Below are 12,196 nucleotides of genomic sequence, written 5' to 3'. Positions count from 1 at the left end.
TAATAATAAAATATGGAGTATATGCCGAAGGAAATTTTACCGTCTTACAGCGATTGCTGTAGTCTTTAATGAATTGGTATTTTTCACCGAGGGTCCACGAAAACACCACACAGGTGAAGATTTGTTTTCTATTTTATTAGTTCCCTTTTTTACACTTATATATATTTTCCATTTGCATTAATTTAAAATCAAAATCAAAATCAAAATTTTAATAAAATACATGCAATGATTTACGAAGAATAACCATATGACTATGAGTAAAAATGATCATTATCAATATATTAAAATAACTTGTAAAATTTCAAGAAATTTTTGACTTGGATTTTCCCGCCGAAGAATCATACAACCAAAATAAGAATAGAACTATAACGAGCAGAAGTATGACTATATGTCTATAGGCAAAAATTTATATGAGACGGTCTTAATGGTCATTTTTTTGAGACGGGTCTTTTACATGGGTTATCAATTAAAAAGTATTATATTTTATTCCAAAAGTATTATTTATTATTATAAATATGGGTAGGATTGACCCGTCTCATTTGTGAGACCGTCTCACAAGAGTGTTACTCATGTCTATATCGTGTTTCTTTTTCCCGCTGTTAACTTATAATAATAATAATAATAATATGATAACGAAAGCATAAAATTATTTTTGTTACAAAAATTCTTCCTTAAAAAAAAAACGTATAATAACAAGAAAATGTAAAGTCTGCGCCAAAATGAAGTCTGAGTGTTTGACCGATTGTCCGAAATAAATAAATAAAATAATAATACTAAAAGTGATTTCTTGACCATTTACTATTATGGCTAAAGTCTTGATGAGGTCGGTATCTTTCCTCGGAGGGTCAACGTAAAAACCAAATAGCCAATAGGGTGACAAAATTAGAAAGAACAAAATATTTTGTCTTATATTTTGTTAGTTTATTTATTTAATTAATTATTTCGGTTATACCAAAACACTAGTTTTAATCTTTTCTTTAAAAAAAACAGTTTTAATCCCAAAAAAAAAAAAAGCTTTAACCCATTAAAAAAAGAGGAAAAATACTAGTTTTAATTATAATTTATAATAGATTCTCACCCTATAGACTTCAAGTAAGTTTTATTTCAAAAAGGGCCAAAATTTCTAAAGTTACAAGAAATGCTCAATTGGATATACTTGAAGTGTCCTGGCGAATCAAAACAACAAAATCGAGAATAAAATTATAACAAGAAAATTACGAGAGCACAAATTTTATAATACCCTTAAAACATATTCTAATTTTGACATTCAATTTCTTTAAAAAAAAATTATAATTATAATAAAATTTAAAATACTCCATGAAATTTTAATTTATTAGAACGAACCATCCATCAAGAAACACATGATATATAGTAAAGTGTCCAATACAAAGCGCACTATAAGAAGGAAATTGGCAAATAGCCACTAAAGCGGTAGTCCAAGATATTATTCAAATCAAACATTAGGTAAGCCTAATTTTCAAACAAAATGGTGCTGTTACACATGCCTAAATGATTTAGTTGGAGAGCTACTAATCCACTCATCCAACACACACATACACATACACATACATATATAGTTAATAACTATATATATGTGACAACATTCAAATCAAAACCTACAAAATATCCAATCAACTTATTATATTCAAATTTTCAAGATGGCAGAAAGACAAACCTCCAAGATTGAGAGGAAAAGAGAGAGGCAGTCCATTTCTATCCCATTCTTGTGGGAAGAGAGACCGGGGACACCAAAGAGAGATTGGAAACCAACTCCTCGACCAATTCGGCCCGTCGAAGTGCCCGTTAAGCTCGTCGTATCCGTCCCCTTCGGTTGGGAAGAGAAGCCAGGGACACCACTCCAGCTGCTTTTACCTCCTCCCCCTGCAAGCTGTGGCTTGGATCATGATGGTAGCGAATACAAAGGGATTTATCATGACCTACATGATTCTGATCAAATGGATGTGTTGTCCCACTCGGAGCTCGAAACGTGTAGTTTCGAAACGGACGAGTCCTTCAGCTCAGCTCCTTCTCTTCTGGCAAACTGCCTGATACCAACCGTGGAACGCACTCACGCTTTTCCTGCTGAAAAAACACGAAGAGTACTCGTCGACAACTGCCCCGGTTCGCCGGTTTCTGATTCGGAGAGTACTAGTACTGCTAGCAGCTATGAAACAGGATCCGCTAGCTTGGTGGGGACTTCTTTCTTGGAGTGGCTGTTTCCTCTACTAGTCCCCAGTTCAAATTCAGCCAACAAGCTGGCGAAAACAACTGAAAACGATGCGCGGTGCACGGAGTTTATAACATGTGAAAGAAACGGCAGCCAGGTTAGAAGACCACTGCTGACACTCGGAGAGATGATAGTGATGAGCCGAAGAAGAAGCTATCAAAGGAAAGTGATTAACATGCGTAAACAGACGTCTATGGTAAGTAAAGTAAAGTAAAGTAACCACATGATCTGTTCCTTCCTTTTTCTTAGTAGAATTAATTGAAACAATATCCTTGGAAACAACATATGTATACATGATACTAACAGATATGGTGACGATTTCATAAATAATATTTGATCAAAAGTCATTTTTCAAACTATCTCCGTATTATTTCGGGTGTTGATTTGTTTCGTTATTGGGAATTGTGGATGGCAGGATTTTATGAGGAGGAACGCTTTTGGATGTGGGATCTTTGGAGGTGGCAATGGCATCCATGTATTGCAGAAGAAGTGGAAAAAGCATTTGCAGCTAAAGCTAATGTAGATAGATAAACAAATTATAGGACAAGTTCTTTTTTCTTCTATAATAAAGTTTGTTTGGTGTTGAATATTAATGTACTTTTATCGGTATTATATTTATTTTCATCGAACTCATTTCGGATGAATGAGAAATTAAAGCGCGCGATACCACGAACTAATAGTAAAGAAGAAAACGAAATTTAATTTTAATGAATCTAAAAAGGTTCAATTATCAGACTTTAAAAAGTTAGACCAACGACTCTCAAATTATCTAAAGAGGGCTAAAAAGTCACGTTCAGATTTTTACAAGTGAGAATAGTTATTACATGTGAAGATTATTATAAAGTTCTAGAATTTTTAAAATCTACAACATGTTTTCGGTTGTGTTTGCAACCTTTAAAAATATATAATTATGAATTCTTTTCTTAACAAAGTGTTTGCAACCTCTAAAAATAAGTGATTGTGGATTCTTTTCTTAACAATTTGTTAATAAAAGAATCCATAATCACTTATTTTTAAAGGTTGCAAACACTACCTTCGTCTTAGGATATGTGAAAGTATTTATCACAAAGTTTTAGGTATTTTCTCTTATATATTAAAATATTCAAGACATTAGGTTTTTTCCCTTTATTTTTAGGCCTTTAACCTACCATACATTGATAAATTAAAACTAGAAATTTTTACTCGTAAAAAATTGGAATTTCGTGAAAGAATAATTTAGAATTTGTCGAAATATTAACTGCTATATGTACTTAAATTTTAAATTTTAAAATTTATCGAACACATTTAATACAAAATACTCATGATATATTTGCATATAAGTGATATGAATATAGATTAATGTGTTCATTGATATATTTACTCAAAAAATGTATTTACAAATGATTTCATCAATATTAACATCATCGTTCGATTAGTCTAATAATTTATTATATAGTTATGTTATAGGCAAATATCAATTTCCATTACTCGTGTGTACAATATCGGTTTGTGATATTTTTAGTCATATATCTTTTGTTAAATAAATTATACTCATATAACTATATTTTGACAATCAATTTTAATCATTCTTGTCAAAATTATATAAGTACAGATTAATGTTTTTGTTAAATTTTTACAGTTACAATGGTAAACACACTTACATGTCAAGAGAGAATTTTTTGACTCTGCAAAATTATAAATAAGATTGTGATTGAAAACAGTTTTTAATTAGTAATTTACTAATTTATAATTATTCATTGCATAGCAATATTTTTAATTATTTTATAAAAAAATAAAAAAATGTATTCTGGTTCTCAATCGGATATCGGGTAGGATAGATACCCGATTGTGTCAAGTCGGGTATCGAGTACCTGTATCATCCATAACATTGAAATATAGTTACATGATCATAATTGTTTCAATGAAAAACATATGATTAAAAATATCGCACTTTAATGCATATTGCACTTATAAAATTGACATTTTACCTACATGATATTTTGCATAACATTATTATTAATAAATATAGATCATATTCTGAATCCTCATATAAACTCTGTAGGACCAAGCTCTTGACCTTGAGTCTGATACTAATTGTAGGACCGAACACTTACCATTTTACCAAAAGTTATAATTGGTAGTAATGGTGCAACTCAAATTTTTTAAATAGTACAGCAGCTCAAACGACATGGTTCAATCGCTCTATCCAAAAGAAACAATTATTACACCCAACAAAATCGTCAATAATGACAAAATCTGTTTACAAAATCCCACAATATATTACATATAAAATCATTGAAATCCTAAATTAGTATTGTGTTTCAAATAAATAAATAAATAAATAAATAATAATAATAATAATAATAATAATAATGATGGAAATATATATATATATATATATATATATATATTTTGTAAATGTAAATATAGAAGGCTATCTCATCCAAAAAAAATAAAAAATACAAAAATATATAGAAGGCGAGACAGGGGACCCACAAATTCAAATCCCAACTGTATATAAACGACAGTTTGCCGTTTTCCCATTCCTTCTCCTCCTCTGCTTTTCAACGAACACGAAAAACTCGCAATTTCCATCACAAAAACACCAACAATTACCATAGATTCGTGCCTCGTTGTCCTCCTCGGAACCTAGGGTTTTGGAATCCCCAGACTCCGCCGCGAAGCAGGAATCCGATGATCTTAATTGCATGAGATAAGACGACGTTTTCACAGATCGCTGTGAAATTGAGATGGATTACGAAATGGAGGATTATATCGATGATTTCTACTTGGAGGCTTCGGAAATTGATGACGAATACGAGTTTGACGCGTCTCGGTTCTTCGATTTCTCGAGGGCGGAGTTTGATTCTGAAGTTGAGGAGGCCGAACGCTGGTTTGAAGTTTCCGGCGACTATCCCAACTCTCGTGAGTACCTTTTGTTTTTTTTTGTTTTTTTAATCGGGATTGGGAAGTCTTTGTTCGGTGCTAGGATTTGTTTCAATAAGGTGGTTTTGACGAAAGCTGCATGCATGTTCTTGTATGAAAGAAGCCATTTAGAACATTTGGTTTCTCTGGAAGTCAGAACTTCAATCATTCATGTTTTGATTTTCACATGACAAGTTGAAAATGAATTGAATACGTATCGAGATGATCATTTTTTGTTTCTATCATCATGAATGCAGTTGTGTTCGTGAATGTAATATAATAACATCCTTTTTATCTCCTAAGACCAAGGACACAAACAGGATGAAACATTTAAAAGAAAAGACAGAAGAAGAGTTTTGAGAGCTATATGAGATAATATTATACAACACGGAACTTGGCAACATTAGAAATTATTTTTTCCCAATTTTCCCTGCGCTTTGCTTATTTTCAGTTGTTTTCTTCCTGGTTATTCAGCTTTTATGGTGAAGTTGAATTTGGAAAAACTACTGTCTGTTGAAGCTGTGAATGACAATGCAAGCGCAAATGGTAGCTGCAATTTAGATATTGGCAGCGGACAAGGAGTTCCCGCCTCAAAAAAGAACTCCAAAGGTATTAAAGGGAATTTTGCTGGCTTTCCATATGAAAATATTGAAGAATATCTGTTACTTTTCCATCCGTTAACGAAGTTTTTGTTGTTAATGTTCAGTCATGACTCACGAGTGAATCTAGTGCTAGCCTCTAGGTAAAATTAAAGTAGCTAATATACTGATCGTGTGGCAAAGGCTACTCAATATGTTACTGCTTCATACATTTGATTCCTGGTTTTCAATGCAGAGTGTGCTTAAAGGACTTGGATCACTGTAACTCATACATTTTTTAGATGTTTCCCTAGCAAAATACGTTCTACAACTTGATATAATGTGTTGTCTCCTAGGCAAGCTTTAGAAGATGGTTTTAAATTTGTCTTATGGTTTGTCATTCATATTTTGCCATATTTTTACGAGTTCATTTGATCAGCGCTTACTAGTTTTCTGCCAATCTTAAGGTTTAGTGCTTTCCATTAATATTTTCCTTTCTGTGCATCTTCTTTATGTTAAAAGGTCCACGAGGTCATTATTTTGATTTTTTTTTTGACATTTTTCTCTCTGGCTCATATTATTTCATTCTGGTTTAACAATAATTACTTAAATGCAGTTGGTCTAAAGCAAAAGTATTGTAATTTATTGCTCCATTTTCGGATTCTTATCTATTGTTCTCTCTTTTAGAAAAATAGAGCTTTTTTTTCTCTGTAGGGAAAAGTATTCAAGTGCTTCAAGATACCCCAAAAGCTAAAAAAATGTCTGCTGGTAAATTATTTCAAGCACGGGATTCAACTTTTATGAAACCTACTGCTAGTCATCTGGCAAAACAAAACAAAATGCAAGACATGAATTCCAGCTGCTCATGTACAAGGTAAATCTTTCCTTTAAGAAGTGAATATTTGCTTATTTAATTTATTATCGGGACTTTATTTTTCTTCTTCGTCTTTAGAACTAAGTGAGAATAGACTTGGAAATTCTAGATTGGTATTTTTGGATCAAATCAGTTGCGTTAGTCTTGTTGATTTATCTAATATGAAACCCTCTATTTCCTTTTAGTGTAGTCGCTATCTTACTTTTATGCATCTTCTCTTCCTTTCTATACTAGGTTGAAGAATTCAACGATTAAGGTTGATGAACGACAGAGTGGATCTGATAATCTTGCTACCAAACGACAGAAGCTTGAGATTGGCTATTTAAGAAAGGTGCATCAGGGTTCCTATCTTTCATTGTGTCCATTATCTTTTAAGTGCTATGACTAGCTTGAATTTTCACCAAATTATAGTGTCATCGTAATTTTATCACGACATGCAAAGAACATCAATTGACTGATGAATGTTCACTGTCATTCATCATGTCTGCTTAACATTGTCTCAGAAAAAGGAGATCTTTGCTTTAGCAACATTTTTTTATTATTGTCTAGTGGTTTGTTCATCTTAACCATGATTTACGAAGTTTCTTAATAATCAACGTCCGAAACAGAGACAATGATTTTCTTATTTGTTACAAACATTTTTACGAGAATTCTTGACTTAATCTCATGTTAACCACTTTGCTTCAAATTTGGTTATTTTTTTGTTAACCAGGTTGCCCATTTGAAGCATCAAATTGCGTTATTACACAAGTCGTCAAAGAAGGTACAGTTTCTTGAGAGAGAGTATGAGCATATCCACTTACCTTTGTTTCATGCACTTAATTTTGGTAAGGCTAGGTGTATAGGCATCATTTTCTCTCTCAGAGACATAACACTTTGATTACATTTTATTCGGCAAAAATTTTTGGATTGACTATAACTCAGTTATCTCTTTTTTAAAAAAAAATTTAAAGGTCACAATTCCAAGAGAACCTGAACTGGAAACACAACTTAGAGCCCAAAGGCGAAGGTATCTCCAACAACTATTATTCATTTACTGCTGTAGAAATTCCAGATATTTGACTTATTGTCTTACGAACTAATCATTGCTCCTTCTTGAACGTTAGGTCCAAAAATAGTTCTGCACCAAGTGAAAATGAAAGAACGAAGGGAGAGTGTACCTCTAAAGTGCATCCATCGAACAAAAAAGTTGGTATTGGAAAACTAGCTTCTTGGAATAATACAAGTTCAAATATGTTGTGGAATGCATTTAATTTACCACCATTTAATTTTGTTCTTTTTTTTATAGATTCTGCGAACTTCTTCCTTGCCCAAACCATTAAAGAGCCAGCCACAAGTGCCACAGTTTCAAGTAAATATCTCAAACTCATTCAGAGCCGTTCTCTTTAAATACCGAGGCATATTAATCATTTGGAATTTTCTAAACGTAAAAATTATCTCCTCTATCTATTGTCAAACTTTTATGTGAATTTAGCATGCTGAAAAAGTCGATTAATCAAGATCAGAAAAAATTTCCCTTACAGTTATGAACAAGTGGTGATTTGATGAGGCATTACAGCCTCTATAAATTTTGACACAAACCATCTATGTTATCTATTAGTGCGAAGAATTTTAAGGTGGATGAAATGGATATAAGTGGAAATGTATAAGAAAAATACATGATTTTTCTTACTTGCCACACATTTGATCAGTTCTGTCCTTAAAATCAAATACAATGCAGAGCACACATCATGGGCCTGTTGAGGTCTTTAACTAGTTTTCTTCCTCTTGCTTTACTAAGTTATTTTTTAGCACCATCTTGTCTTTTCTTTTCTTATTTCTTGATTGCTAAAACAAAATTTCATAGACTTGAAACATTTATACAATTTTCTCTTTTCATCTATACTTTTCGTGGTTCTGGATTACAACTTCATTTTTATAAATGCTTATCAGGTGTTTAACTTAAGGACTATGCAGAGGGCCAGTCAACATTCTGGTAAGGTAAGTCGTTAATATTATTTTGCATGATATTTGAATCATTATTTGGAAGCTGTTTTTCCACATCAAAATGATCCGGTGCAAATGTTTATATATCATCTCATTCAGTGGCGGACCTACATGGTTCGAAAGCGTGCGACAACCCTCCTGAAATTTTTTTAAAAAATAGTATTATATACATATATCTCTTTTAAATACAAATTTAATTGTGAATTTGCTTCCTTGAAATTCTTTGCATGCCTTGTATTGTCCCATATTTTTTAAAAATAAACCTAAAAACCTTTTGGCTTGAATGTGATATATGAAAATTATTTCAGTTTACTCAGTTATATTCATTTGATGTCTCATGATGAAGTTAACATATAGAACTAATTTGATAACTTTATTTTGTGACATGCGAAATAGCAGTTAGATCTCTAAAATTGTTGGAATTAGCGATTTTATAAAAGAATGATTGAATCAAATAAACATAAATTATACTTCGGTATATAGATTTACTTTTAAATTTAGTATTATCAATGAAAAAAAAATCAATTCGTAATAGGTTGGGAGATGATATATTGTTAAATGACTGTTTGATATCATATATTGAGTGCGGTGTGTTTGAGACAGTTGATAATAAAACTTTAATCAGCATTTTCAAATTATGAAATCTCGATATGTATTATTGTAAAAATATATGAAGTTAATATATGTCATTTATATGTTGTGTTGTATTAATGTTTAAAAATTTGTTGAATTCGCTCCTCCTGATTGAAAATTTTGGGTACGCCATTGATCTCATCTCATCTGTAAAAATGTAAAACTGGAAATAGTGGTGCAAGTAGGGGAGGTCTGTATTGTCACTTATACGAACTTAATCTACATGGCTTTTTACAAAATTAGGCCAAAAAATTTCAGACTAGAAATGCAATTTATTCTTTTTCACCGTATTCAACTTTCCATTAAACAGGCATTTACTCACATTTGAGAATAACCTTCGAAGAGTGACTAGAAATTGTGGGTCTTGTAACCTTGACTAAATAAGAGCCACTAGAGCATAGTGTAGCTGGTCATCTGGTCCAGTATTGCATTTATGCCATCATCACGAATAAAATAAACTGAAACTAGTACAAAGTTACAGCATATTACAATGACAAAACATCAGCTTTCAAGAACAGAGACATGAATTACTTGCACGTACTTGATCTTTACAATCACATTTGAATGCATTTGGAGAAAGCTGTATAATTCATTTGTTTTAATCGGTTCAGCATGAAACTAAAGAGGTATTATTATGACAGGTATCATCGCCAGCAAATAAAACCAATCCACATGTGTCAAGTAGTGCCACAGATTTAAAGAGGTCAGAATGTTGCAATTGCTTTCTTTTAAACGTTAAACGAAAGAAGGGTCTTCTCATTCTATCACTTTACGTCAAGTATCAACTATGCTTCAATATTTATTTACTCTGGCCAGAACCATGTTTTCTGCAAATGATGCTTTAGCATGGTCTTTTGTGTAGAACCAAGTTTGCCTTTTTTGGCCACTTTTAAAAGTGTAGTTTGCTCTAATATTGTGCCTTTGTTCAGACCAAGTTCTAGAGGTACCCTGAAGCCTGAGAAACCTGCATCAATTATTAAGTTTAAAGGTGCTTTCCTCGGAGAGAAGGTCTGATTTCTTATTTGGACAGGAACACTTGAGCTTCTATCAGGACATTAACTCAGAACAAAATATTGTGTCTGCAGGTGTTCCCAATAGCAGCAGATGTTGATCCAATTCAAGATGTAAATGAGGAAACCACAACTCTAATGGTGAATTTCAGTACACTGTACACTAATAATCTAATATAAAATAAATTCTTTTACTCATGGAGTAAATTTACCCCTGTTAATATTAAAAACCATTTGTTTCAGGAACCTAAGTTTTCAACTAATAACAAGCTATTGGATATTCCACCGACAGAACAATTTAATAAGGTAAATTTAATAGGACTAAAAGCAATGTATATTTAGGGTAGTATTTAAAAACTTTTACGTGATTCCATGCATGAAATAATGTTTTAAAAACTGAGGTCATATTTTGATACTGAAATTTGTAAAAGTTTTCACACCTAATTTTTATCAATTGATGGGCTCTCCCACCAGTAATGCATGCTATATGGGTTTGGCCTCTCAGACTTTAGTCCTGGTAGATTTTGCGGACTACGAGGCCAAAATTCTGATTCAATTTGATGTCTGAATCAAAGTGATTTTTGTATTTTTGCTGTAATTTTTCAGCTCTCTCTAGGATCAGATATCAACAGCAATAATGCATCGCAGCTGCAAAGGCGCGTGTCCATCAAGGCAAGTTTAGAAAGGCTTTGCTAGGGTGATTCTTGTTTTGACAAAAGACTAATAATTAATTGTCAAACTTCAAATTTAATATAGGCATCGAAAGAAAATGCCCCTTGTTCTTTCCAACCTGAATTCTGGGTAAGAAAAGCTCTTTCATGTCAGAGCTCGGGATTTCATTTTTAGTTAAATCTGACTCTCAAAAATAAAACTGTAGAGATGCCATGGAAAGCCTAATCCATGTGGAGATTCTATGAAAGTTCATGAAACCGATAGTTGGTCGAACATGACTAGGTAAACTTATCATCTGTAACTTACCCAAAAATGCAAGTATTTTGAATCATAGATCATGCTATAATTCATTTCTTGAAGCACATTGTCTAATTTACACAAACACGGCATTGTGATATTGCATGAATCGTATAAATGCACATACTCTGAGGATTAGTCATAGTATGTCGATTTTTTATGTTCTTACGTCATTGTCTGACTCATTTCAGAAGCATGGGAATCCATTGAGAGATCATACTCCTACCAGAAGCAGCTACCGTCTGTGAATCACTTCAAAATCACATTGAAGTTCTTTGAAGGGCACATATTTTTATGTAGATACGCCCCTTTCGGATGAAGTGTCTTGGGGTCGTCGCTGAAATGAAAGAATGTCACATTAAAGTTACGCTGATTATAGGGATCAAAGATATTTTTTATACTCCATACCCAAAAAAAATAAAAAAAAATTGTAGGATGTTTAGAATCAACTCGATTATATAACAATTGGGAAGGGATTGAATCATATAATCATGCTTTCTTTTCTTCTTTAAAGGTATATAATGATTCACAATTTCACATGAAATCAAATATTTATCTGTTTTGTTACAATGAAGTATTGGATTATGTGCTAATAGTTGCTTTGGCTCTGAGTTAGGAGTTTATAGGAATATAATCTTGATGAAATTAAAGAAATTAGAATTCAACTAACATTGTTTGGTATATTTTTAAAGCTGGATATTAGAAAAACTCATTAAGAACACATAAAAATATATATTTGTATCTAGAAAGTTCTTATAACTATTAATAAAAAGTTTATGAATGTTATTTTTTTGTTTTTATTTAACGTTAACATATAATTTTCCTATTATTAAAATAAACATTGGAACATAGTGTTGACTATTTTTTTTAAAAAAAATCTTTTTAATAAATAAATAGATTGTGATTATATATTAAGTTAATTTATTCAATATAACTAAATCGATAATTTTGCTATTTATGTGAAAAAAATTTTATAAAGGTTCTATTATTTACGTAATGATTTTGAAAAAAATAT

The 12,196-nt window shown here is 31.9% G+C and overlaps 2 protein-coding genes across 3 annotated transcripts; both read left to right on the top strand.

Moving 5' to 3' along the window:
* Positions 1-1,612: 1,612 nt before the first annotated feature.
* LOC140867289 (uncharacterized) lies at positions 1,613-2,835 on the top strand. The gene is made up of 2 exons (XM_073272361.1): positions 1,613-2,423; positions 2,643-2,835. The coding sequence occupies exons 1-2, from the start codon at positions 1,659-1,661 to the stop codon at positions 2,748-2,750; spliced, it is 873 nt and encodes a 290-aa protein (XP_073128462.1). The 5' UTR covers positions 1,613-1,658; the 3' UTR covers positions 2,751-2,835.
* Positions 2,836-4,786: 1,951 nt separating this feature from the next.
* On the top strand, positions 4,787-11,670 carry LOC140866313 (uncharacterized). Of its 2 annotated transcripts, XM_073271286.1 has the most exons (17): positions 4,787-5,131; positions 5,606-5,740; positions 6,424-6,583; positions 6,818-6,914; positions 7,296-7,346; positions 7,537-7,592; positions 7,690-7,771; positions 7,872-7,934; positions 8,516-8,563; positions 9,844-9,905; positions 10,132-10,210; positions 10,288-10,353; positions 10,456-10,518; positions 10,819-10,884; positions 10,969-11,013; positions 11,090-11,166; positions 11,373-11,670. In XM_073271286.1, exons 1-17 carry the CDS (start codon positions 4,957-4,959, stop codon positions 11,389-11,391), a joined length of 1,344 nt encoding a protein of 447 aa, XP_073127387.1. In that variant the 5' UTR covers positions 4,787-4,956; the 3' UTR covers positions 11,392-11,670. The 2 variants fall into 2 exon arrangements, with proteins under 2 accessions (XP_073127387.1, XP_073127388.1); XM_073271287.1 differs by lacking the exons at positions 10,969-11,013; positions 11,090-11,166.
* The last annotated feature ends 526 nt before the right edge of the window (positions 11,671-12,196 follow it).

Source organism: Henckelia pumila, chromosome 4, assembly GCF_033568475.1.
Source record: "Henckelia pumila isolate YLH828 chromosome 4, ASM3356847v2, whole genome shotgun sequence".
Lineage (NCBI taxonomy): Eukaryota > Viridiplantae > Streptophyta > Magnoliopsida > Lamiales > Gesneriaceae > Henckelia > Henckelia pumila.
The sequence above is the reverse complement of the archived record's forward strand: the minus strand, read 5'-3'. Positions and strand labels throughout refer to the sequence as shown.

Coding starts and splice junctions, on each gene's coding strand:
- LOC140867289 (XM_073272361.1), top strand. CDS start 1,659: ATGGCAGAAAGACAAACCTCCAAGATTGAGAGGAAAAGAGAGAGGCAG. Junction 2,424..2,642: donor TGCGTAAACAGACGTCTATG/GTAAGTAAAGTA, acceptor TGTGGATGGCAG/GATTTTATGAGGAGGAACGC.
- LOC140866313 (XM_073271286.1), top strand. CDS start 4,957: ATGGATTACGAAATGGAGGATTATATCGATGATTTCTACTTGGAGGCT. Junction 7,593..7,689: donor CTTAGAGCCCAAAGGCGAAG/GTATCTCCAACA, acceptor CTTGAACGTTAG/GTCCAAAAATAGTTCTGCAC. Junction 10,211..10,287: donor GTGCTTTCCTCGGAGAGAAG/GTCTGATTTCTT, acceptor TTGTGTCTGCAG/GTGTTCCCAATAGCAGCAGA.